Source organism: Nestor notabilis, unplaced genomic scaffold, assembly GCF_000696875.1.
Source record: "Nestor notabilis isolate BGI_N333 unplaced genomic scaffold, ASM69687v1 scaffold694, whole genome shotgun sequence".
Classification (NCBI taxonomy): domain Eukaryota; kingdom Metazoa; phylum Chordata; class Aves; order Psittaciformes; family Psittacidae; genus Nestor; species Nestor notabilis.
In genome coordinates, this window is record NW_009924000.1 from 62,178 (window position 1) to 89,938 (window position 27,761).

The 27,761-nt window shown below is 36.1% G+C and overlaps 1 protein-coding gene across 1 annotated transcript in view; it reads right to left on the reverse strand.

Moving 5' to 3' along the window:
* The window catches only part of DTWD2 (DTW domain containing 2), a 59,635-nt gene that overhangs the window by 27,446 nt on the left and 4,428 nt on the right, over positions 1–27,761 (reverse strand). Inside the window, exons 4-5 of the mRNA XM_010012416.1 lie at positions 24,938–25,032; positions 6,618–6,807 (exon numbers count right to left, since the gene is read on the reverse strand). Coding sequence (XP_010010718.1) covers positions 6,618–6,807; positions 24,938–25,032 — 285 coding nt within the window. The remainder of the gene's footprint in view (positions 1–6,617; positions 6,808–24,937; positions 25,033–27,761) is intronic.

Genomic DNA, 27,761 nt, shown 5'->3' on the forward strand with positions numbered 1-27,761 from the left:
CATATTTTTTCCTCAAGCGCATAGGGTACAATCCTTTGCATTACTGCTTCATAAATCAGTGCCTCAGAAGTTTTTCAGAAAGAATGTCTGTGATCCACCCCAGTGACAAACCACGTTTTTATCCAAATTCATGTACAAAGGGCTCCAGATTAACATCACCACACTTACCTTTGCTCCTACATCTATAAAAGTTTGTACAAAACAAAACACTTTAAAATCCAGAAAACTGTTAAGCTTCTACAAAATCGTATGTAGATGTGATTTATACCTAGTCTTTCTGGTGTCATCCAACACAAATCATTCTATGATTCTAATAACTGTCTACAGTAAAAGCAGATTTGTTTGTAAACAGCAAATGTTTTTCCATTTCCAGTAGTACACAAATACATTTTAATATCTTAGTGAAATCTAACATAATAGTAAGGTAAATGTAAAGTACAAAACTGGGGTTTACTGGCTCTTTTTAATACTTACTAAATATCAATACTTCTTATGAAATTATGAATGCTTTGGAAAATAACATTTCACACAACATCACAAACAAAAGAAGAAATCTTAAGAACATTAATTCTAACAGGACTTTTTCAGAATACCAATTTTAAGCATGTAAAACTCTAACATTCCCTCTCTGTCTATCATTTTCTCATTAGTATAATTCCACCCTTAAAAAGCAATTCCTAGTCTTTAACGCAGAAATGCTATTATGTTCTATCATTATTTAAAAAAAAAAAACAAACTACGTTTCCAGATAGATGTGTAGGGACAAGTATATTATTAAGCACAGTGGGAATGATGAGAATATCCAGCACATTTAATATTTCTGTTTTGCATACTGAAGTTCATTTCTATCACCATTTAGTATTACTGTCTCAAAAAGCAAAGAATGTTTTTTGCAGCATAGTCAATATACTGCTCTCCTTTCCAAGAGTTTCTTGGCGTATTATCTTACTTTACTTTCACTACATTATTTTTACTCATCCTACCACTTCCAAGTCCTTTCCAGTTCCATTTTGCATTAGGCAGGATTTCAGAATTTAAAAAAAATCATTTGTATATGAAATCACACTTCTTTTTTCTGTTCATTATTTTAATAAAGCAAACATTGTAACAGCCTCAGGGATACTGATTGCATTCTACACTCCACTACAAGGCCCAAGAAAATTTAGGCAGGTAAAAATGGCAAAATGCAGAGGTAGTTAGTCCACATCCCTTTAACTTTCAGTAAATGATCAGACCATATGAGTATTTATATAGCTAGGTTCAATTCAGTTAGTACTTAACAGCATTGGCTTATGCCACTGTTTATTAGGATCATAGCCACACTTACACCGCTGTGACCACATGCTGCTGTGGTAAGATTACTATTGTTATTTATGTAAGTCAGACTAGTTTAAACTGATTGCTTCAAAACTGTCTCAAGGACATACGCATAATCAGGAAAACAACCCTCTCAAGTGTAATGCAGATATAATTTTAAGACTCAAAGCACCAACACTTGAAAATGGAAGTAAACGCGTGAGTCTCTTCAGACTTCAAGGGTGCATCATCTTTAATATTTGACTATTACCTCATCCAGCTCTGCAATGTTTCATGTCTTTTCTCCTTGAAAAAGAGAATGTTCAGTGGGACCTCATCACAGTATTCCAGTACTTAAAGTGCAGCTACAAGGGGGATGGAGGCTCTCTCTTCACAAGCAATCACATGGAGAGGACAAGGAGCAACAGGTACAATTTGCACTGGGAAGGATTTCACCTCAACATAAGGTTTTTTACAGTGAGAACAATCAGTCATTGGAACAATCTCCCAAGGGAAGTGGTGGAGTCCCCATCACTTAAGGTTTTCAAGATGTGACTGGACAAAGTGATAGATGATCTCATCTAGGATTCCTTTCCCACAAACAGCTGGACCAGATGGTCTTTCGAGGTCCCTTCCAACCTGGTCCGTCCTATGATTCTATGATTCTGGTTCAACAGACTTTTGCATGGAGTCCCATGTGAATGAAGAACAAAACAACATGAAGAATCAGTCCCACATGGAGAACTAAAGAAGTTAATTATAAACGTAAGGAAAAGTCTGAAAGGATCACAGTAAATTTTCAAACGTATTGTAAGGCTGAGTATTAGAGGGGGTTTTTCAGAGTTTTCAGCGCCTCTGTGAACCTCCGCTCTCAGCAATTATTTTTTATGAATCTTAAAATTTCACCCATGGATTCTTTAATTCTTGCCATAAGATCAAATCACTTATATAACCCAAAAGGCCTAACATCGCATTACATACTTATGACAAGGGGGAAAAAAAAACAAACCCAAAAAACCAAATGTTGAAACCATCTAGATTTTGAAATTAAAAGAACTTTAAGGAATTTATTTTTAACATTGGCCTCTTTCGTAATGACAATGTACAGACTAGATTCTGACCTTTCAGACACTTGCTGTAATCAGAAATCAGTGAGGCAGAATTTGGATGACTAGTAGGTCAGCAGGGTGTATTTTTTTCATAGATACATTTCTTGCCAGGTGTTTCCGACAAGCACCCCAGGTGATGTTCTAGTTACAACACTGTGACCAAATTAAGTAATTTGTAATACAGAAGGTTAAGAGAGGAACTTATCCTGAAATATTACTCATTTTCTGCATGTTATTTACTCAGAGCTAGCTTGGCAGGTTACAACAAATATTTTAGTTCTATGCAAAATACAGAATCGTTTTGTGTCCCTGAATTTACATATGAATATGTAATATTTTGCTCTTTGAAACACTGAAGTTTTCACCTGAAAGAACTTCTCAGCTATTGGATGAAACTGGATCAGCTATCCCTCTTTCCATTCTTTTACTTGTCAATGAAAAAAATCCAGTACCACAGTAAAGGGTTTCTTCATTTAAAAAGAGAGAGAAAAGAAATAGTGTCAATTTTTTTCAGGTTCAGCTATTTTTATTTCAACAGGTCATTAAAATCTATATTTAGTTTACATCTTTAGAACTGATTGGAGAAAAATCTGATTTTATAGTTTATAACACAGGATAAGAAACAGGGCCTACCATAGCACTAGGAAATAACAGTAATCTGAGTAGCAGCCCAGAAACTGAAGATGATGCTAAGTAGAAGAAGAGACAGATAACAAAATGGTTTATCTATCTACACACAGTCCTCTCTCATATCACAATGCTCCTACTGATCTGCCAAAATCACTGACTGTGGGTAGGCACAGGCAGCAGTTAAATGCCATAAAGCACTAGTCACCTGGAATACATTCAAATAACTGACCTCTCAAAAATCAAAATCCAACTGTCAGCAGAAAATTAAAAAAAAAAAAAAAGTCCAAATAACTAAAAAAATTTATCAGGTGTCAGCTTTACAGAGCAAGGTGTCATGAACATCAAAAAAAGTTGAATTACACACAACAGAATTAAATAACTTACGTCAGTTTTAAAATGACTCAGAAAAAAAACCCCTACCTTTAGAAAACAAGCAATACACTTCTGTGGGCATCGGTTTTGCATAGATTACTTTACATGAACCCACTGAGAGGAAGTTCTGTCAGCAGCGAGAACACAAGAGAAGGGAAGCGACAAGAAAAGGCCATCTAGAACACCTAAGCTACTCCCTAAGTTAATTTTCAAGAGAGGAACAATAATCACACTACAAATTAATAGAAAAAGGCTGTTGTGGAAAGTGGGCTGGAGTTTAGCTGTGATCACAGTGTCTTATCTTTGAAGATATTAATCTGTTTCTCTCAGGGAGGGGGGAAAAGAAAAAAAACAACAACAACCAAAAAAAAAAAGAAAAGAAATGTCACAGGGGGAAAAAAACCCACACAAAAATAAAAACCAACAAACAACAAAAAAAAGAACAGGAATTCTTAAATAATTAGGGGCTTTGGCTAATAAAGCTAAAACTATTTTTGCAAGTTTTAAAAGGAACAGACAAGAATGATGACCAATTTGTTTACTTTATCTACCCTTCCCTCCAAGTGAATAATTAGAAAAAAGTGTTTTCTTCTGCTTTTACTATCACTGCAATTGAGAATAACCATTTTACAGAATTTGTGATTTTTTTACTTCTGCTGGCAAATTTGATAGGGCTCCACTAAAGAGATTATGAATGTAAACACTTTCTCACTCACAAAAGCAAGTTGTGTATCTGTGGTCAGTGCCTCAGCATATAACAAATGTTCTGCAGAATTTGAAATGGATTGCAGTGAAACAAATTCTATAAAATCTATTCATAAAGTTGCAGTTAAATTGAAATACACTGAAATGAATCCCATAAGTTCCTTGATGTAAATTCCATCTGTTTCACCATCTTCCTCTGAAGACTAAAATAATTTGACTAAAACAGAATCTACTTTTCCGTTTCACTTACACCAATATAACCTAATTGCTATACAATAGTAAAAGCCTAAAAGCAACTCCCAGATTTGATATAAAATAGATTGCATCCCCTAAAGCAAATTACTTATAAGAATTACAGTAGCTCTTTTTTTTGAATTATCAGTGTGTTGACTAACAGTACTGCATTTAAACTATTCTGACATCACAGTCATAAGGCTTCGGTTTTTAAGTTCGCAAATTGTCACCTCCTCTCCCCTCCTGAAGAGGTAGTCATCTTTTCACCAAAAAGTTGACCCAATGACGAAGAGAATTTTTTCTGTTAGTAAAACTGTAGGTATGACTACATCTTCTAAACCAGACTCTCAACAGTGCCTCTGAATGAAAATGGCAGCTTTGTCAACAAACTACACTTAGTCTTACAGAAATACTTAAGAAATAAGAAACTAAACCCTTGTTTATACCAGCCAGCGGGCACTATTTTTCATACATTTTGAAAAACTTCCCTCTAAGACAAACTATTATAACAGTATTGGGTAGAAATACCTCACAGGCATCACGTCATCTACAGGAACTGAAGTGATCACGTCAAATTTCTGCCCCATTTCAATCTGTAGCAAAACTGCTCCTATATGTGATTTTGGACAGTCAAATCAAGCTAACTGATGGAAACAAATATTCCAGAACACTCACAAATGTGTGAATCCACACCAAGAGCCTGCAGTCCCAGAAGTTTAAAAAGCACAATAAATGAGGAACTGCAAACTAGTTATAAACTAGAACAAAGATTGGAGTTAAGACAGCAACTTACACAGGAGCCGTTTTCATTGCATTTGACAATTCAAAGAGGTGCAGATCTTTTTTTCCAAAACGGCCAGAGGCCCTTCACCCCTCCAGGAGCTGCGTGCTATGCCACACCCCAGCTCCCTTCCAGTCTGACCACAGGGGAGCTGGTCAGGAACAAAATCAAGAATTTCATTGCAATAACCAACACAAAAGGAAACCTAAAGCAATGGCAGCGCTAAAATTTAGGCAGCATGTGACTTCCAAACAAATTTAAGCTTATGGCATTAGACACAAGTTCCAGTCACAGAAGAAATGTAAAGGTTCATCCAGTTTTTCCATGCTCCATTGACAAGCATATGACAAAATTAGAAAAACAAAAAGTAACATTTCCTTTCAAAGACTCAAAGAACCCAACCAGTAACATCTTCCAACTTCTGGATTTAGAAGTTGATTATGAATGATGCACAATGCAGCTACAGCACTCTGTTTGAAAACAGCAATGTGTAAAATTAGAGCCTTTCCTAGAAAACCTGCAATTGAGCATTTACCTCAGACGCACCATTGCAGTACATAACTAAATGCCGTCTTGTGGGTTTATAGGACATAAGTGAGTTTGATATAATAACAGGAAAAAAATCTTGCTCACTAACAGCAACTGAGTCACGCAAGAGTAAGTTTTACCTTCAAAACTTACACTCAAAATTCCTGAGCCAAAGCCATACAATTATCCACTAAAAAATTCCTTGAAAAGTAGTGTCATACCATTGACAATGCAGCAACAGGAACCTATGTCCACCAATGTTTTCAACATTGTATTACAATCTAGGGTATTTTTGTTACAGCAAGGACAGCTGTAATAATTGTACAGGCACACCTTAAGTACTTCAGGTGTTGATATTCCTAAGGCAGGGAGGACAAATGAAAAACAATCCAACAAAACACCCAACCCACACATGGCCAGTATTTGTTTTGCTTAAATGCTAAGGAACACTTGCCAAAAGTCACAAAGTTTTCAGTATGGTGGAGACCAAACATGAGGGAAAGAATGTGACACTTTCATAAGAGGCTACAAAATTCTACTTTCAGCTTTCCTATTACTGCAATGCAAAATACTTACACGGAGGGGCAAGGGAATGGGAAATGTTTATTTGATTGCAGATGTTCTAATGTATTAGGCAACAGGCAAAAATTTTCTAGAGAAACCAGTTTTCAATTTTGTAAATCAATGATTCACTATAAAGTTAGGTGCATTACCTCAAAAGAATCAAAATTAAATTTCAAGTAACAAAGTGAACCCCCCTAATATTTGCAGTCATTTTTCTCACAGTCCTAAAGGTTGTTTTATTTAATTGTTCAAGTTTTTCTTGTCAGCTGGTTACAGCTGAGAAAGCAAAAAGGATTTCCATTATTTTCATCCTCACAAAACCACTTCCTTCTGGCTGGTCAGAAAGTAAGCATCTGTTAGACAAACTTAAAATTTTTATTAAAAACATTATAACTTACCTGCTTGGGAAGCCGGAAGAGAGAATTTTTGTAAAATATATCTTTAGCCTGACTCCATGTACCATCGATGATGATCATCACAGATGAACTAGAAGACATCACAGCAATTTCTTCCAAATTGGTTGCTTCAGCTCCAGGATACAAAATTAAAGTATTGGGATTTCTGCACACAGCTGCTAATTCAGGATACCTTCAATCCACAGAAACACAAAATTACAATAATTATTAAAAGTTTTCACAACAAATACACGTTTTGAGATGTTTCAAGTTACTAACTCCCACTCATCTCCAAAATTTACTTGAATTTCAAAAGGTCCATTGCTAAGTTAACACTTCCTCTTTCCAACACCTTAAAAGTTGTTGGTTCTCCTTCAGCTCCTAAGGGGGGAGGAAAAAAACACCCATAAAAGTAATCAATGAAGAATATCTTTTAATCATTAGGTCTCTAATCATAAAATGCTTAGGGTTGGAAAGGACTTTAATATCATCTAGTTCCAATCCCCCTGCCGCAGGCAAAGACCCCTTCCACTAGACCAAGTTGCTCAAGCCCCATCCAGCCTGGCCTTGAACACTGCCAGGGACAGGGAAGCCACAATTTCCCTGGGCAGCCTGTGTCAGTGCCTCACCACTCTCACAGTAAAGAATTTCTTCTTCATTCCTAATTACCCATTACCCCTTTTCCTATTGCTACAGTCCCTGATGCATCCTTGTAGGCCCCTTCAGATACTGGAAGGCTGCTATGAGGTCTCCACGCAGCCTTCTCTTCTCCAGGCTGAACAGCCCCAACTTTCTCAGCCCGTCTTCATATGAGAGGTGCTCCAGCCCTCTGATCATCCTCCAATAGCTCCACGTCCTTCTTATGTTGAGGACACCAGAACTGCACACAGTACTTCAAGTGGGGTCTCAGAAGAGCAGAGTAAAGGGGCACAGTCACCTCCTTCAGCCTGCTGGTCACATTGCTTTTGATGCAGCCCAGCATAAGGTTAGCTTTCTAAAAGGTTGATGTCTGTTAGAACCAAAGCTGTCTTGAATTGTTTACCAAAATTTAATATACGTATTCTAGCAAAATTTCTTCAAGCACTCGCACAAAAATACTACAGTCATCCCAATTTGAACATTGTATATAGAGAGAACATCAACAATTCATTGTCCTTATGTATAGGATATTTTTGAAAATTTTACCATCTCAATTTTTTTTTTTTAATTACCAATTTTACAGTTACAGTCCTCTAACTTGTACACTCTCTTCTTCTTTCCTGTTGGCTTCTACATCTAGCAATAGTACCAGAGGAACAAGTAATGTCTTTAAAGTCTTCAGTGAATGTACACAGAAATTTCTGAAGTTTTTGCAGGACACCACTGTAAGCTTGTATATAAAAATCTATGAAAAGTATTGTTATTTAAGCAGTATTGGAAGCCTCAAAAACTACTTATTCAAGTAAGGCTGGTAATGGAGAATTTGAGGAAAGGCTGGCCTTGTAAGAAAGACTGCATTACTTGTCTTGAATCAACTTCAGCAGTATCATCATGTAATCTTTAGAATCGTCTCCATTAGAAAGCAGGAAGAAATACAAAGCAAAGGCCGTCTGAAGTGTGTGACAATGAATAAGAAATTAATTCTGCATAGTACCTCAGAGGTTATAAAATGGTTATAAAAAGTAAATTATGTGGGAGGAGGAGAAGAGCAATATATAGGTGAAATAGCGTGTGACTTTCTGTGCTCTGAAGTGGAAAGGGAAGCCAGTACAGCTAATCAGAGAAAATAAGGTGTATCAGAAGGAGGTTAACAAGAGCCAGCACACAAAGTGGGCTCTCCATGCTACCTATCAAGAACCAACAGGTGCAAGAGCATAGACACAGTCACAAGAAGGATGTCAGTATCTAAGTTCACACAGAGAAACTCCCAACTTTTAACTCCCAGGAACTGGGCACCTGCACCACTCCCTCAAAAATCAAGGAAGAATCTCCTTTCTTGCAGGGGATTGGAGGGATGGGTGGAGGAGGGTAAGAGAAGAAAGAAATGAGTAATAATAGGGTTTGAGTTTATATACACTAGGTGTACTTCAAATCTGTGCACTCAATTGTCACTCTCTGGGGATATATGTGAAAACACAATTTTATCAGTGTTGAGGCAGAACTGCAGAGCCTGAGACATACAGGTCCTGATCTTAAGACTCATATAGGACCACATAGGAAATATCTGAAACGAAAAGGGAGCTGCAATTAGTGTATCAGAGTTAATATTCTAGTATTACACCATCCTTGCTCCCCCAGGCAAACAGTCCAGACTGATTCAACACTACATCGTTCATGCCCCACCCATGGAGGTGTTCAAGGCCAGGTTGGATGGGGCTTTGAGTAATCTGGTCTAGTGGAAGGTGTCCCTGCCCATGGCAGGGGGGTGGGAATTAGATGATCTCAAAGTCCTTTCCAAGCCAAAACATTCTATGATTCTATAACTACTGTCAACATTGTTTACTTAAAAAACAAAAAAACAAAAAACAATGATCTTTCAAAATGAACAGTGAAAACAGAGACAGGAAACGTCAAAGAAGTACAAACAGAGACAGGAGATCTGTAAGATGAATCTGTGGCAAATAGAAGAACATGAGAATTCTCTGTTCAGTTTTTTTTAACCTTATTTACATTATGGTAATTTGGTATCATTTTAGTTTAACCTATCTCAGTACAGGCTACTTAGCACTCAAGGTTTAAATCTAGAAAATTGGTCATTATTTTCAGATGTTTGTTTTGAGAACACAGCTCCTTGAAGAGCAAAGTATCCTAATTATGGGATAGTAGAGCTTTCAAATCATTAACATCTCTTAGATTATTTTAAAAAAATAAATAATGAATTCTTAAAACTAATCCAAAACCATAACGATTATGAAGCACTACAAGTTCACATCATGAACACAACAACTCAAGTCTTTGTCTTCAAAATGCTATTCAGTTGAAAACAATTATTTTCAATGCATATTCATCTGAGAATTCCAGCCATTTCAGTTTGCAACAGCAGGGCAGCAAAGACAGTTGATTCAAACAAATTTTGTAAATTTGTCCCACAAGTTTAACCTAGGATCTGAGGGCTGATTATACATATACTGCTATAAGAATTTATAACACTTAACAGACTAGTAGGAGTTGCTGCTATCTTCAAATTGTTTACTATCCACAAACTCCATCCTAGAGCGACACCAAGCACATGCGAAAAGTTATTTAACACTCCTTCCTTTCACAGGAATGGGTTTTCAGAAATACATGCTGCACAACCCCTTCCTTCTAGGTTATGGTTCACACTGACATTTGGTGTTAGTAGCTTTATTAAAACATGTATAAAACACGCTTGTTCTTCCTTCCTTATTATAACAGCAAAGAAAGAATGAGCTAAACATAAATACCTAATGATTTGCTTAAAAAGGGATATAGCTTGTATAAAAGAAATCCAAAAAAAATTCCGTATGCATTTCTATACAGGTACAACCTATTAATTCCACTGCAGTTTTTGTATTTGCTAAGGTTTAAGGCTTTGCTTCCTGTTAGTTTGTTGCTGATATATAGTGCAATTACACTTTTTCTACTCACATACTACCACCATTAAGAATTTGTCCCTGAAAACAACCTTCGACTGCATTTAATTAGATCTATGAAAGAAATTAGAAGTCTCAGTAGAAGACTGATTTTTTTATCTGGTAAAGAAGAATGAATCTGTTAACTGAACAAATAGCTATGGCATTCAAAAGGCAACTACGTATCAACAATATCACTTTTCACAGCAGTTAGAAAGAACATGCTTCTGACATGTTTGCTTTGGGTAAACACTGTAATGCAGTATATTTAATCACACACTGCTTCTGAAATACTGCTGTAGGGCAGGATTTTCTCTACAAGAGTCATGTTTTTAAAGGAAACTTACAGGAAACAATTGTGAAAAATTAGCCATTTCATTACAATGCTGAAATAAGGCAGCTGCCTGCTGAGCTGCTGTGAAAACCTGATCCACACCCTATGTGGATCACACCCTATATAAGCTTTCACTTGTATGCTTAAGCTTACTACTGCATGTAAGTAAAAGGACTAGGAATTAGATTTCATCGTCAGAGTTTTACTTCTGGAAGTAAGTGCATATAATCCCACCCTAAATCCACATTCAAACAATGTTAATATTTCTATTTTTGTTAATACCAATAATGTATTCCATTGTTTAAGTACAAGAGTGATTTGAGATAAATAGTATGTCTTATTAAAAATACAGGAGACAATTTCATTAAGGCTGATGTTTGTATTCATGACGACTCATGAAATATTAAAGCATATAAGCCAGTTTTGAAACTCTCCTCAAAGCAGCAGCAGCAGCTCCTTGCTCAGTCCTGTACTGTCCAGGAAAATGTATTTTTCCTTTATCAGCCTGCCTAAAACAAGGGTGTGGTCAGAAACTTCAGTATCAGGTCATCTGGCAGTCCAGACTGCCTTGTTTAGAACGCCTAGGCAGAAATTTCAGACCACACACTAGATCACTGCCCTGGGAGGTAGATACGCAACTTCGTAGCAAGCCCCATCTCTGATGCCAAGTCCTCCAAATCGCTAAAAGGAGAGAGGAATTGCCTAAGTCTCACCAGGTTTGTAGCCACTCTTCTGTGAGCTCTTTATCACCTGGGGTGAATTTTGTTTGTTTGTTTCTTTTAAATTCAAGATGCTTTTATTTAAATTCAGGAGCACAATTCTGTATTCCAACTGTACTTCTCTATGTGGGGAAATTAAACCCAACAGAAACACAGAGGTAAGTTAGAAGACTGAATTAGAATAAGCACAAGGACAAGCTGGGAGCACAAGCACGAGCACTCACACCAGAATAAGCTAGTCCAAGCTCATGAAGGAACAGTTGACTATGATGATGGAAGAATTTCACGCAGCAGCTGCCCACAGTAAAAAAAAAAGTTATCTAGCTTTTCTTGCCATGTTGTAGTATACAGCAATACACATTTTCACAGTATTACACAGTTTCACAGTATTTGTGACTTCAAACATGGCAAAAATACTACATGCCTGTCATCAAGACACATAACTTTGGAAGTGCAGATGCAGAATGAAGGGGGATGTTTCTGCTGGGGACACTCATTGCTGTAGACAAGATAGCTGGACTGCATGGCTCACAACAAAGCTTTGTTTAGGAAATATCTCTGCAAATGAGTTTGCTAGTTTACGACAACCAGGATTCAGACAATTAAGTGAAAAAAGTTCCTCCTTTGATTGTATGTCTTCTCCCCAGAGTTCAGACCATTGACATTTCCTGCCATGTTGGAAACCTCAACCTTATCTGCAAATGCTCGAATGTAACTGTGAACCAGTACCAGCACGCATGTCAAGGCTGGGCATGGTAAAGGGGTATAACAGTAAGCTCAAGATGCTAAACTGGGAGGAAAAGAGGGTGAAAAGTAGTATATTACTGGTCAGTGTTGGAGACTACTTGAAGTTACATCTTATTCCACATCACAGTCCTAGATGTTTATACAGCACTTTTGTAGAATTCCTTCTTAGTGTGAAGCATGACTAACTGTAGAGTTAATGGGAACTTGAATTTTACCTTCCATTCCAGTCAGAATGGACATGCTGATGGCATGTTCTTTTAAGCCACCAAATTTCAAGAGAAGATTCAGAAGCAGAATTTCTAAACAAGAAGTTACTTTTCTTCTACGGATCAGAAGATTGTTGACTTTTAAAGAATTCACAACTTCGTGTCAGTCAGGGCAAAAAAAGAAAGTTAATATTGCCACATATGAAAAAGTTCTCTTAAACTGTCTGTTCCTCTTCAGCCTTTCTTAAAGACACTGCAAAGAATGGTATAAACTCGAATGACAATGAGAACTTACTTCTTAATTTAGGTACTGTACTTTAGTATATTACGAGACTTAGTAGGGTTTAGAATTACTTTGCTTTGCATACTACTTCATGAACAACTTTCTCATTAAAGAAGTGGAAGAGGCGAAGAATTTCAAATACAAAGTTGTTCTATGTTAATTTAACAGCCATGAAGACAATCAATTAAGCAAATCATTTATTAAATGTCACATGTACTAATGCACTATTAACAGCAGTTACCAAAAGCTTCCTGTAAATTAGTTAAGATTAGCATTTCAAAGCCATGAATCTCAATACTTAAGTAAAAATCTCAGAACACATTACACATGAAAGGTGTGCCTGCCCATGGCAGGGAGGTTGGAACCAGATGATCTTTAAGGTCCCTTCTAACCCAAGCCATTCTATGATTCTATAATATCTGAAGAAGTTAAAATATACACAATTCACTCATACATGCGTAACAAGTTAAAAAAGATGTGCAGCTCAGTAAGGTTGCCCCCTAGCCAAGGCAATCATTTAACTGAGTTCTCTACTGTCAAAGCAGGGTAGAAGAAAACAGCTTAATTTTTCCTTTTGGAAATACTACAACTGTAACAGTTTATAATAGTTTTCAGTTGATGTTACCTGAAAAGACCTGATAATACAAATGGCTTTGTTGCCTGTAAGGCATGATTTACATTTGTGAAGAGTATTAAGCAATATAATTATAAAAATATGATTCTAATGATATAAGTGACTCTTGGTGGGAACTAAAGGGATTTTCAACTCACCTGTGTTGTACATTAATAGAAGAAGAGCTTGCTTGGAAAATACATTCAGGTAAAAAGAGGTATTACTTTCTCTGAAGCCTGCAAGTCAGAGCAAGATCTATTCTTTTCTCTGTGGATCTCTAGCTAATAAGTAAGGAGGAAAAGAATAAAGTGGAGGCATATGAAGGATCCCATGGCTTCGAATTTTCTTTTCTAACCATTTCTAGACTGCTAAAAACTAGCAGAGACTCTCCAACAATCTTTCCAAACATAGAATCATAGAAAAAAAGACAACAGAATTCTAAAAACAAAAGTTGTTCACAGATGTTCATAGAATTGGTGGGCAATTCTAAGAACAGATATGAAAGGATAAAAAAAGTTACCGTTTCCACAGAAGAAAGAAGTGCAAATTATGGAAACAAAATGGAAAGGATGAAAAAGAAAAGCAACAAGAACTTTTGCCAAATCCTGACACTTCACTGATGTCATAAACCCTACGAAATGTAAGAACTATAAGCAAATATGAAAATAGATACAACAGAGACTCACTAAGATGCTAAGGATGGTTATAAAAGTGTACCACAAACCTAAGTGAGTACCATGAAAACTAGGTGAAAAATAAGCACATTAACTAATATCAGAAGGGGAAAAAAAAAACACCACAAACCAACACAGGGATGTGCAATCCAGAGGAAAAAATAGTTATAAATAAAATCAGGAATAAGTAAAACCTCAAAAAATTGAATTTCACAGTTGACCTGTTCAATGGAATCATGTGCACAACACAACCAGCATCAATAAACAAGTCAGCTCTTACGTCAGAATATAGGTCACCTCAAAAAGTACTCTACTGCATTTAAAACAGTGTCCTTTCTTACAAAATGAAAATAAAAAATGCAAAACCACAAACATGTAGGTGTTAACAAGATGGAGAGTATCTACTGAAAAGAACAGCAAGACACAGAGAAAATTAATAAACTGAGGCTGTAGAGAAGACACCAAAGGGAAACCTAGTTAATAGTCTCCAAAGCCACAAGAGGAAGGAAATAACTTATTCTCTGTGTCCACAGAGGGCAAGAAAAGAAATAATGAGTACAACTGCAGCAATGAAGATTTAAACTAAACCAGGACAAAACCTCACAAGCCTTCTGATGGTAATAAGTCAAGTTCACATGTTAAAACAGACCCACTGAGAATTCTGCAGCCTCTTGTGTACATGGGATTAATACCATGCCTGCATACAGCTGATCCCACTTTCATAGGGGAGTAACAGTGGCATCTTGAGGATCTTTCTATCCCTACTTCTCCAGCTATGCTGTGACATGTATGTCTGTTATGAATATCAAATGCCAACACTGGTCTTTAGTTGATCTTAATGTAATGAAGTAATAAAGTAATGGACCTACACTGAAGGAATATCCTCTATACACACGATAATGTTTCCAGTGTTCTTAAAGATGTACTAAATAACACACTGTTCCTACAGAAATTCATTCCTGGCACTGTAATTGCTATATTTTTATATATTACTAACTGTGTGTTTTCATTAGCAGTTTGTAGACTTTAGACGATGAAATTCACAAGAAAAAACATTTTGTATCATTTACAGTTGCAGTATTCCACTTCAATCAAGGTAAAATTTAAGATCAATCTGAAGGTAATAACTTCCTAGTTCTACAAACACATCATTACAAAATTTCTTATCTGTTACCCATCTTTCCATGATGAACAGATAACGTACAGCTCAAAAAGATGATGTGATTTAAAAGATATGTTTTAAGGTGTAACTATGGTCTTGAACTGTGTAAGAAAAATATTTGCAATACTTGCCCCTCATACAAAACCACTGTTCAGGCTTTGCAGGTGTTGCAGACCTATATAATCCGTTTAGTCTCACACAATTTCTGGTAAGCAGAACTATTCATATCTTTCATTCATGCCTGAATTGTATCAAACCACTTTGTCATAGCAGATTTATTTGTTCTCATGATTGTACGTAAAGCAAGTGGCATTTCATTGTTTCTGGGACGCATTCTCTTGAGATGTGTAATTTAAACACTATCTTATCTCATTATAATCCAGTTTTTGTATCATAAACATTTTTATTACACATCTATATTCAGCTTCTCTCTAAATGGTTTTAATTCAACAGGGATCTATTAAACTCTGCCAGTGCGAAATGCAAGTGCTCAAACTTTAAAAATCCGACATAGCTGTTCAGTCGCAAACAGTACTAATATTATAGAATAAATGCTAATTTATTATCTGTGGAAAACCATCAGGTTAATGGGAATTTCTCAGCTCTTTCTCATCATTTTTACTATTTCACTTTGGTCATAAGCTGGTGTCTTTGCCTCTCTCAACACTCCTGCCACTTGAAGGCTGTAGGTATACTGATCCAAGTAATTCCCATAAGATAATAAAATGATTAAAAATAAGAGCAACAACCCTCTACCATCTCCACACTTGGAACTAGTCCCTTAGGATCAGAACTGAAGCAAAAGAGATATCCAAAAAGAGAGAAAAAAAAAAAGTTTTCGTATCAGATACTCTTTTGTAGATAAATGACATTTAGTATCTAACACAATTTGAATTTTTTCTTCCCTTTTAAACAGATCAATTCTATAAACAAATTACTTTGCTCAAAAGATCAAATCATGAGACATATTTTTAAGGTTTGGAAACATGTAATTTTACAAGTAAATATTTTACCATCTACTAGGGAAAGGTCATAAATACAGCTTATTAAATAATCCTTTTTGATCTATGAAAGCCTGTATATAAAACACATTATTAGCAAAAACTCTGAAAAGTTCCCCAATGAAAAACATCATTACCAATGCCTCCATTAGTTTCTATAGCATAAAAATGTAAATGAAACAGAGCTGAGTTTGTCTTTACCAGCACCCTAGTATGTGACACCAAGTTTCTTATTACTGTCACAAGTGGAGCTAGCTTGTAACACTTAATAAACTAGAATGAAAAGGAATAATGGGTAATAATGGTTTGGTTTTATTGTGTCTTCTATTATACCAATTCCAATTTACTTCTCCTCTCTCATGTACTGTGCTTAAATTAAAATAAAAATACAACATAAGCTAGTAATAAAAGGACAACTACTTCCTGCCTGTACTATCAGAGTACTAATTTTTTTTTTCCTAGAAAAACAGTTTTCAACCAATCTCATCACTTAAAAACTTGACTCTTCTAATTAATATGCCAACAGCTGTATTCGATAGCATGGGCAGATCAGTTTTGAAAATTAACCAAATGGCAGCCCAAGGTTCAGTCCTGTCAAGAAATGGAAAGCATGAGCCATTATCTTGGCAAGTTTTTGCTTTCTCGGTGGACCTCAATACCAATTCCCCCAAATATTTAATGACTTCCTCAACGAAGACTTTATTGCAAACCTCTCCTCACCCCTCTGCCTCAAAAAAAAAAAAAAAACCTAAAACACCCATAAAACACAACCTGACAACAAACTGTTACACACTAAAACACAGGTCTCCACATTCTACTGTAGATGCATTTTTTCTTTATGCTGCATTCAGTAACCTCTTTCCATGTACTGCTCATACAAGAGTAATCAAAAACATTGATAACCATAACACTGGAGTATCTAGCATCATGGAAAAAAACTAAGAAAAATCGGTATACAGTTTTCTTATGAAAATGGCTATTCTTTCTACAAAAGAGCATCAGCAATCATTTGATGAAGTTATACCCAGCTTCTTTAAGTAAGTAACTGCAGAGAACTCTAGACAGCACAATTTAGCAATACCTAGAAGCCATAAACATAGGCTAAACCACTTCTCCAAATAACAGCTACACCGTGACTAAGAATCCTAATCATTTCTCAAGCAGCATGTAGGACCTGTACAAAAAGTGGCCAGAGAAACTGCAGTAATTCTAACAAATTTTTATAGATCTTTTACTGAATCTTAAGTTGCCTTTTATGTAACACAAGCTAGCCACCTATTAACATCTCTGAGTATCCTAAAATATTAATTTCAGTAATAAGATTCCTTTCTAAGCCTGTAAAAATTCAATTAAACATTCTCTAAAATAGCTGTACTGCATTATTTGCAACTTATTTGCTAAAATTTAGAATGTTAACACACATACATTCTAAAAGCCAGTACTTCTTCAACATGCTTGTTTTGGAGAGAAGGGGAATAAAATACGAATAGAATAGAATAATAGAATAGTGCCCAGGTTTTTGCTGTAAACAGTTACTTTTTTTCCTAGTAGCTGGTGAAGTGCTGTGTTTTCAGCTTTAGTCTAAGAACAATGCTGATAACACACCAGTGTTTTAGTTGTTGCCAGTGAGAAGGGGCACAAGAAGCCGGGAGGAAGTAGAGACAGGACACCTGACCCAAACTAGCCAAAGGGGATATTCCATACCACAGCACATCATCCCCAGTATAGAAACTGGGCTGCTCGGGTCAGGCTGGGTATCAGACAGCGGGTGGTGAACAACTGTATTGTGCATCACTTGTGTTAATTGATTTTTTCCTGTACCCTTTAGATTTATATTCTCTCCCCTTGTTATTTCCCTTATCATTATTAGTAGTAGTAGTATGCTGTACTTTAGTTGTTAAACTGTTCTGATCTCAACCCATGGGGTTTACATTCTTTCAATTCTCCTCCCCATCCCTCCAGAGGGGGAGTAAAAGAGGGGGTGTGAGCAAGTGGCTGTGTGCTGCTGAGTTACCAACTGGGTCTAAACCATGACAAATGGTTAGAGTTTGAAGGGACATTAAAGATCATCTAGTTCCAACTCCATCGACAAGGAATTTTTGAAGTGTCATCACCAGAGACAAAAGTAACCTTCCACTTGTTCTAGCAGAGAAAAAAATCCTCAAAATGCCAGCTAAGCCCAGACAGGAGCAGTGTGGGAGGGGAAGGAATTTCTAAAGCTACATTCCCAGAATACCAGGAAAAGATCATACCACACCTTAATTCTACAGCAGGTATATCAAGAAAACAAAGCAAACAACTGTACAGCAAAAACTTCAGAACAAAACCTCTAAACACAGCAAAAATACCTAAGAAAATTAGAAACTGAAGCCCAGGAAACAAAGCACATATTCAAAATAGCAGCAGCAGTTAGTATACCTAGAAATGCCACATCCCTTTAAAATAAATGACACCCATTACTGTTTCTCTAAAACAGGTCCAAGTTCTGCTTCAAGAAAGTAACACATCTGTTTCTCATCTGTAACTTGGGCTAATGCAACTAGTTTTACTACTAACATGACGTATCTACAACAAATTATATCTAAGCGAAACAGAGAAGAAATTACTAATACCAGATAACTGCTACTTTGTACTCAATGGGAAAAACAGAAAAAAATCAGTACAAATTTTGGCACTAGTTCATCAAATTATAGAATGGTTTGGGTTGGAAGGGACCTTAAAGATCACCTAGTTCCAAACCCCTGCTGCTGTAAGAGGCTGATCTCTGGGTGCATTTATTCATTATTGATTGAGACAATGAGTAAAAAGGTGCATATTTAGTTTAATAAACATAATGATACTAAAGCACACAAAAAAAGACTTAGAAGAAAGTTGACTGAATACAGAACCATATCTTGCAAATAGTTTTAAATTATTTGGTAAGTGGTAAAACTCAATTAGTTGATATTTGATACAGTAAGAATATTTTTATTCATGAACAAGCAGTAGAAAAGTACCATACTTACAGTATGCAATTACCACAAACAGCTTTATGAAAATTAAAAGAAATGTTGCATTTTATTATTTCAAAACTGGTTGAAGTTACAAATTTTCTCAAGTACCCCAATTAATTTCTGATTTAAACTACTTAACTGTAGCAGAGCTAGCTACTATACTGTTCAGAATGTATTGGAGACTTTCATAGCTTGATTTCAGACAGCAATGCAAATAAACTTGCAGTTGCCTCCTCACTGTCCTAAATGACAGGGTCATGGATGCAGAGATATTTGCATCTGTTTTCCTGTTAGTAATAATTCATTACATATATATTATATATATAACTATGATATCAAATTTAAATAATTCAAATTTTTGACATGTTAGACTTCAGATACAGTTGCTATCTCTGTTCAACATATGCCAGAAATGCCTGCTGAGCAGAGCAAACAGTATCATTATTCAGAAACAATTGCCTGCAATGTTTATTAGTAGCCCAAAAAGAACAAAAATTCCAGAAGTTATATTTTATTCATGAATATAAGACTATAGTTGTTTTTCCCGTAATACATTCACAGTGAATTTCAAATCTACTGCTCAAAGAATGCATTCGAAGTATCATCTCTATATAAATAATATCTTAATAAACATTCTTCAAATGTAAATGTTTCTGTAACTGCAGTTTCAGAAAACCACACTGCACACTGTACATTCAGCTATATAAACTACACCTTACCTCTACATTCAGGAAAGAATAATTACCTAGACAAATCGAGACAATAGATGCCCTAGCTACCCTACTGTCCTCCCCCACACTTCCTAGTCGCTCTTGCTCACTGTGTCACGTGTACTAACAATAACATTCCATTTTCATGCATGGCTTGAAATTTAGATCATAAAAAGCAAACTTACTGTTGAACATATTTCACTGGGCAGTCTTTTGGATTTGATTTTCCTTTCAAGTGTGCCAAATGGGCATCTTGGTTCCCCCTTATCACCTTAATCATTGCTACTGTGCAAACTTCATAACCCAATAGGAGTTCAGTAAACTTCTTTTCCTGGAGTACTCTCAGTGCAAATGTAACACAGAGGTTTTAACTGGTGCAATAGCAGGAGGAGGAAAACAGGCATTCAGTGTTCCAACACCAACATGTATGTCCATGACCAAGTTTGATTTAAGCTATGTCTGTTCTTGCATATGTAATCACACAGTAATGTCCTTAGAAAGTTTCATATGTGATATACTACAAATACTACTAGCATACATATTACAACTGCATACGCAAATTGGAGGTAGAAATTCTAATGAATTAATCAAGCACTGAGGATCCTCACTTTTTGAGACCAGACATCAGATCACTGAGGAGCTGTAAAACCAAAAATATCTAGTCCCTATCGAAGTAATTAATAAACTAAATCTAAAACAGATTAAGTAAAAGACTAAGAAACCTGTAATAAAAATAATGGTGAGCACAAACCTCAAGTATTTTCAGTATATCAGAAGCCTGACTTACGATTCTGCACACGTATAATAAAATCTATGGCAAAGCGATGGATTTGGACGGGTAAAGCAGAGACTAACTACCTCTACAACTGTTTCCAGGACAACCAACCAGGCCCCAACAGATCCATAGGAAAAAGTTCAACCAACAATCAAAAACAAACAGACATCTTTGAGTGACAGGAGGTAAAAGTACATATTTCAAGAGTGAGTGGTATGATGGGACACCAGGCAAAGAAAAGCTCTGAAAACAACGTATTTCTTTTCAGTCTGACAAAAAGAGATAGCATCCTGACTTGTCAAACAATCAGGACAAAGCAGTTAAAATAAGCTGAGAAACAACTGCTCAGCAGGATTTTGGTTGGACCTCCATGGGAAAAGAATGCTATAGTATTTGAAACAGATGAGAGTCAAGACAAGAACTGTAAGCTCAAGCTTAACAGTTAACAGAACATGTTAGAGAATTAGGACCTCTCCTACTCCAGAAGAGCATAAATATTGAAGTTTTCATTATTTGGGCAAGATATGACCACGTCTGTAGATAATCAGCAAAAATCAAATGCTGAGAAAAGCAGACCCCTATGAAACCAATACACAAAACTGAACCAGAATAGAACATCATTCTGAAGCTGAAATCGTGATAATGGGACAGAAACAAAACAGTAAAAGAATATAAAAATTTAGAAGATACCCCACCATTAAACTAAGGTGTTCAAAGATCGGTAATAGGGGAAAGGAAACTAGGCTAAGAGAAATCAGAAGAAAAAGTGTTAACAGAAGAAATGCATAACATAGAAGAAAGAAAGATATGAGAGAAATATATTTTTTTGCCAGTGTAGAACAGAATGAAGGAAAGTCAACAAGACAAGAACAAAACCCGTATTACTACGTTCTGTCAATATTATCCTAGAAAAATCATCAATATTGAGGAAAGACAGCAAAATAGTTGGAGGAAGATCTGCATGTTTCAAGAAATTAAATCATGATGGGTGGCATGTAGGTTGTAAAATACACTGGGTTAACTTAAATGAAAATTTAGTATTGTTTAGCTGCAAAGATAGCAGAACTGATGAAGGAGAGAATAATGTGAGCACAGAACGTAAGTTCTGACATACCAGTGGAGATCAGGAAGCGGCTTTTGGGACTGATAATCGTGGCAGTGAACACTGTCAACCGGGAAGCCATCTGATGACTGAGTAAAGGATGCAGGTGCTGGAAATTACTCAGAAGGAGGTGAGAGCATTTAGAAATCTAAGAGACCACTACATTTGAAGAATTATATGTGCCTTTGATAAGCAGAAGCACTGAATCAGAGATATTGATTTAATAAAAATAGGTCTTGATCAAGAACTATGAAGCAGAAGTTATCCTAGCTAATTTGAGAATTTGAGATACCATCAACTAAGGAAGACCTAGAAGTCTTAAGTAAAACACAAAGGGCTTGGATAGGTAGTAGCCAATGAAAACAGCAAGAGATTTGTAAAATAATCATATTAAGTAACAGTGTAAGAGGCAAAAACTTAGGAAATACTATCTGGATTTGTGCTGCTGAAGACTTAAAGAATGGAAAAAAGACAAAATACATCTGTAATTTCTAAAATGTGAATGTAACAAAGAAGTCAGGGGAAAAGAGAAAGAAAATTATGCACAAATTATGCACATTTGAACGCTGTCAGGCAGAAAAGGACCAGTATGAATGGCACAAGTTGTCAGTACAAAAAACAGAATTAAGAAAAAAAAACCAAAAAGATGTGAAGCAAACAGCAACTGCAGCCATGAGAAAAGCAGTGTTTCTAAGTGAGAGAGGAACAAAATAAAATTACTAAAATGGCAAAAAAAAAAGCATATAAATGTTTTCCTACCATTCCTAATGAAGGTGATTAAGTTACACACATCACAATTATTACACACATCACAAATATTACAACCAGTTATATAATCCATCTGTTTCATAATTACAGGATAAAAATATTCTGAGATATTCAACATAAAATAACTTTCACATTTTCTTTTCTAGAAGGTTCAAGAAACTAAAGTACAGGCTGTTAGAAGAATCTCTAGTCAAATTTCTTGGTAGAACCTATTTTGTCAAGGTTGTAATCATTCTATATACTCCTGTGTTTTGCAGCATCAACACCACAAAACCGACAGCTTTATAAATAAAATTAACAGAAATAACTGAAACTACTGCCGATTTAGAAATTAACCAGATCCTACCACTGTTTAGATTGGTCTGGCTAATCCTTACTATAAATTTTTCACTGTTCATTGCATGATACATGGTCATTTCATGTAGTCAGAAGTGAAAACTTCAGTTACCATGGAATCAGCCCGACCTTGTGCAAGTAAGGAAACTTGTTTCACATAAACGTTTCAAAAATTTTAGTACAAGTTATTTGAGTCCTCTGCTTGCTTATGCTGTTCTTCTAGATGAAGTTTAAAAGGTACCTATATTTAACAGGCTCAGCATCTATATGAGTAACGTATGTCAAACACACAAAGTACTTTACACTTTTACATAAAATTCAATCTCCAGTGGCAGTGATGCTAACCCCACTCTCCCCTACCCCTGCCTGCCATACTACTGTGATACTGGGTTCATTGTAAATCTAAAAAAAGAATTTAACATAAAATATTAACAGCTCACAAAGTGCTGTTTTTACTATACCAACATTCAGTAAGCACTCATATCAAGCTGTTCACTTTTAATCGTTTTAGAACATCAAAGATTAACCCTAATATCTGAAAATAATGTAATCAATACAAAAAAAATCAGGTCTTTGAGCAGCTGGAGGAAAAAACAACAACAACAAAAAAAACCAAACAAACAAGCAAAAAAAAAAAAAAAACAAAAAAAAAACCCACCAAAAAAAAATAAACCCCAGACCTGGTCTTTTAATTCAGAAATGCCATCTCTTGAGCTAAGTCACTTTGCAAACATTACATACTTTCAGTAGAATGAAAATGACAGATTGCAGGAAGAATGGACATGATTGGGAAAAATCTGAAGTTAGCACTTCAAAACAATTGGATTAATCACTTCTCATCTTTACCATTACTGTGCCAATTACATGTTGAAAATACCAACTTCAGAAAGCTTTGATTAGCTGTTTACTTCTGAAAAGACTTACAAAAGTTGGTTCTTTAGCTGTTCTGCAATATAGGCCAATTAAGAGCAAGGTAATCTACATAATTTCTCTATCAGATTTCAATCACAAGAAATGGTGACCCGAGAAGGTAGAACTAGGTAGAGGAAATGCTAACCAAAAAAAAAAAAAGTGTGTTTTATGTTCACTCTTTCTTCCAAACACAGGTTTAATAAAAATAATAATCCTTATTTTCAGTTTCACTGTCATAAACATCAGAGGCTTAAGTGCTAAGCTTTCCAATCATCCCAGTTACTCTCTAATGTATGACTACCACCTAACTACTTTTGGCCCTGAATCTGGGTAAGTCAGATCACCAGAATTCATCCTAACCTAAGGAAAATTTCCATTTCTTTCACCATCTCCAGTAAGTTTTATGGCAAAAAAAACCTCACAGCAACTAGGTAATTATGACTCTTTGAAGCTGAGATGTACCACAACTGATTTTGACCTAAAAAGAAATACCTCTGGATTCAAACTTGAAGAAGCTTTAATACTGTAATCATCACTTCTAAAAACCAAAAAAATTTCTACAGAAATTTACTAGAAGCAGAATGCATTGATAGTGTTCCACCCTGTGCACGTCAGTTTGAAAAGTTGTTTCATTTTCAGGTTTAATGGGAAGACAGTACAATGGTGTGGGAGCACTATTCTCAATCACCTTATGACATTTTTGTTCACTGAGCTCTACAAAAAGTTTTCTCTAAAGATTAAACTCAATTTTAGAATTAATTTCTTTCATCAGATTTTTGTTTGCTTTGATTGAAAATCTGTGTAGTAATGTCATTAACATTTCTACCAAGAACTGATTTCTAAGACTTAGAAGGTCTAATGAAGACTAAAGGTACTACGTGGGAGACCAATACTGTACAAGGCCTCAGAATAAGAACAGAAATTCTGAAAGCTGTGCTTTTTTATAATTAATTTTAAGAGGAAAGGATTTAAAAATTACACATTATCTAAGACTTTTTCACCACTGGGCTCCCTTCTCAAGTACAATCTCCCACACTCAAGTAAAAACTACTACTTGTATTTCAGTAATATCAAATGGTTTTCCAGACAAGGTGAATACAAAAGGAACCAAGAGGACACCAAGACAAACCTAATACCAGGTTAGAACAGAACTGCAAAAAGCTGAGAGATGTAGAGTAACTAAACTTTCCAAGAGCACAAAATTGAGACAGTAAAAGCTACAACTTAGAGGAAGACACATGAAGTATTCCTGACTATTATATCTGATTTATCTTTGCTGGAAACCAAAAGCTTGTATCAAGCAAATGTGCACACAACATAAAAATTAAGAACACTGTTGTCTATTACTGAAGAAACTGGAAAAAATATCTCCATAATTTACAGAAGACATGAAAATGCATAAGCAATCTCACTCACCTGTCTTCACTAAAACGTCGACCAACCAAAATTTTACACTTGTCTGGTGGAAGACAAGCTGCTAGCAAAGGCACCGTCCTTAACACTCGACTTTCCTGTAAAAAAGAAAAGTTACTTTTGAATAAAATCAAAGAGGGCTTCTATGAATTGTTAATGTTTCCATCTACTTTCAAGTTCTTTTGACTATGGACACAGAAAAAACTTACCAGATAACACACACACAAAAAATAAATCTACAAGAAAAAAATACCCAATTTTGGTGCATTCAAATCCTATTGTTTTGATTGACAGTATTGAACTTGGTCTTAACTAGCCTATGATCATCAGCATAAATTTCAACTGGGCTATCAGTATTAAAAATGACAACGAAACTTCACAGAATAATAAACAGTAGGCAAAAAACAGCATTAGTATTAATTATTACATTAACCTATTAATATAATAGGTTTGGGACCTAATGTCTCTATATTGGAAAATGAGGGGACAGCTTAATTTCCTCGAACAGGGGCTAAAATAAAAGCTGTGAGTGCATCAGAAAAGACAGCATGAAATATAAATATATCTGCTCCGTTGTCACTTCACAGTAACCAGGACAACAGCAGCAACATTGCCACGACTACTCCATCTTGCGCTATACAGGCTGTGTTCACCAGGCACCTGCCTACACCTTTGTGCCATTGGCGAGGAAGGTGACTACCGGGCCTGGGTGAGGAGCTGGGGCTCTTCAGATCTCAAAGAGCATTAAAAAGAGCTGTGCTGGAGCAGAGCTTCAGAAAGTGGAGGAAGAGGGAAGTACTGCCAGCTAAAGCAAACCACCTACTTATGAAACAGAAATTTGCTTCTGTCCTTCATTTAACACAGCCGGGAACATACTAGTTTTTGTCTAGACAAGAAATATTGCAAATTTAGGATATCAATTTCTGGTTTTCTGTCAGGGAAGAGGAATGATAGTTTTATCATGCATTTAATGAAGACAGCAAGCCAACACAGAAAACTGAAGGAAAGTTTCTGTTTATTTACTTATCACAAGAGGAATAAAGGAAAGTTATTAGCTGAATTTAGCATGAGAAAAGACACTAGAGGTCAGCTGAAGATTATGAAAGGCCTAAACCCAGTTAGAAATGAGTTCTTCCAATATTCTCAACATGAATGTCTCATGATTCAGACAATGAAAATCCAAAAATCAGTCCCTAAACCACAGGATTAAGTAATGAAAACCAAGGTGGGGGGAGGGAGGGGAGAAAGGTCCATCTTTTGATTTATGAGCCATATATATAATTAATTCAGTATTTGTGAACACATAAGGCCTTGATTAGCTCTCACACTTCTCCCTGGGTGGCTGTTACTTTCCACAAGTACAATGTGCAGCTGCCTGGGGTTCTCACATTGTCTTGCTAACAAACTGCTGTTAAATTAGTTCTGTGAAGACTTTTATCACTGCTGCCTAAAACCTTTATTAATAATGTTTTTTCTGATCCACATAAATATTGATATAAGTACTGCTCCTCCATAAATGAAACATCATGGAGTTGAGGGAGTAAGTTGTCCTGCTACATTCAGCACCTCTTTGCACGGCAGAAGTATCATGATGTCTCCTAGGGACAGATGAAGATCGAAGTACCTGGGGAGCGAAGTGTTAGCAACGGGAAGGGAGAAACATCCTTCAAACTACCATTAATTTCTTCTATCTCAGCAAAGTGGAATAAGTCATCAACAGTGGTACAGTATTATTTGTCTTTATTTTATCCTAATTAAATAACACTCCAATTCACTAGTCAGAAGACTCCCTTCTGCATAAGAAGTCACAATAAAGGATACTGGAAGAAAACCAGTTATTTGTCTCTGATAAGCAAAACCAAAAGAGCTATCACCAGTCAAGGAAAGGCATTCAACTGTTCCCTCCAATGTCATCTCATCACTTCAGAACTACCTTTCATGTGCAATAAATACATTCTCTTCCAACAGGGAAAATTGAATTTTCCTACCTAAAAAACAATCCATGTTTATATGAAGATAAAACATAAAATTCAAAGCTGAAAGGAACTGCTTGAGAACAGAGGTTTAAGAACAGCTAAGTCAAACTGACATTAAAAAAAGATTTCATGTCTTTATAATTTTCTTCATTAAAAACCATTTGTATTTAACCAGACTACATATAACCTGTTTGTTACCATATCAGCTATTTTTCATTCACTGGAGCACTTTCTCTCTCCTTTGTTCTTCTCAGTGTTCTAATAGTGATATGCAATTCTTTGTTTATTCATTATTTGGCCATTGAAGTACAAAAATAAGAAATAGCACTGGAGGATTTATGTTGTGGGCTGACCTTGCTTGGCCTCCAGGTGCCACCAAGCCACATTATCACTGCCCCTCCTAAGCATGATGGGGGGAGGGGAGGAAATAACATGCAAATGAACTCATGGGTCAAGATAAAGGCAGTTCAATAAAGAAAAGCAAAGGCCATATGCGAAGCAAAGGAAAACAAAGAGACCTTATTCTCCACTTTCCATCAGCAGGCAATGTCCAGCCACTTCCTGGGAAGTAAGGCCTCAACACATGTAGCAGTTGCTCCAGAAAACATATGCCATAATAATTAATGCTGCCCTCCCTTCCCCCTTCTTCCCCCAGCTTTTATTGCATCATATAGTACAGAATATCCCTTTGGTCAGCTTGGATCAGCTGTTCTGGCTATGTCCCTTCCTAGTCTGTTGCCCACCCCCAGGGCACCAGACTTTGGAGGAAGGGTTTGGATGGAAAGCCCTGATAGCACCACTCAGCAGTAGCCAAAATATTGGTGTGTTATTAACATTGTTCTAGGTACAAA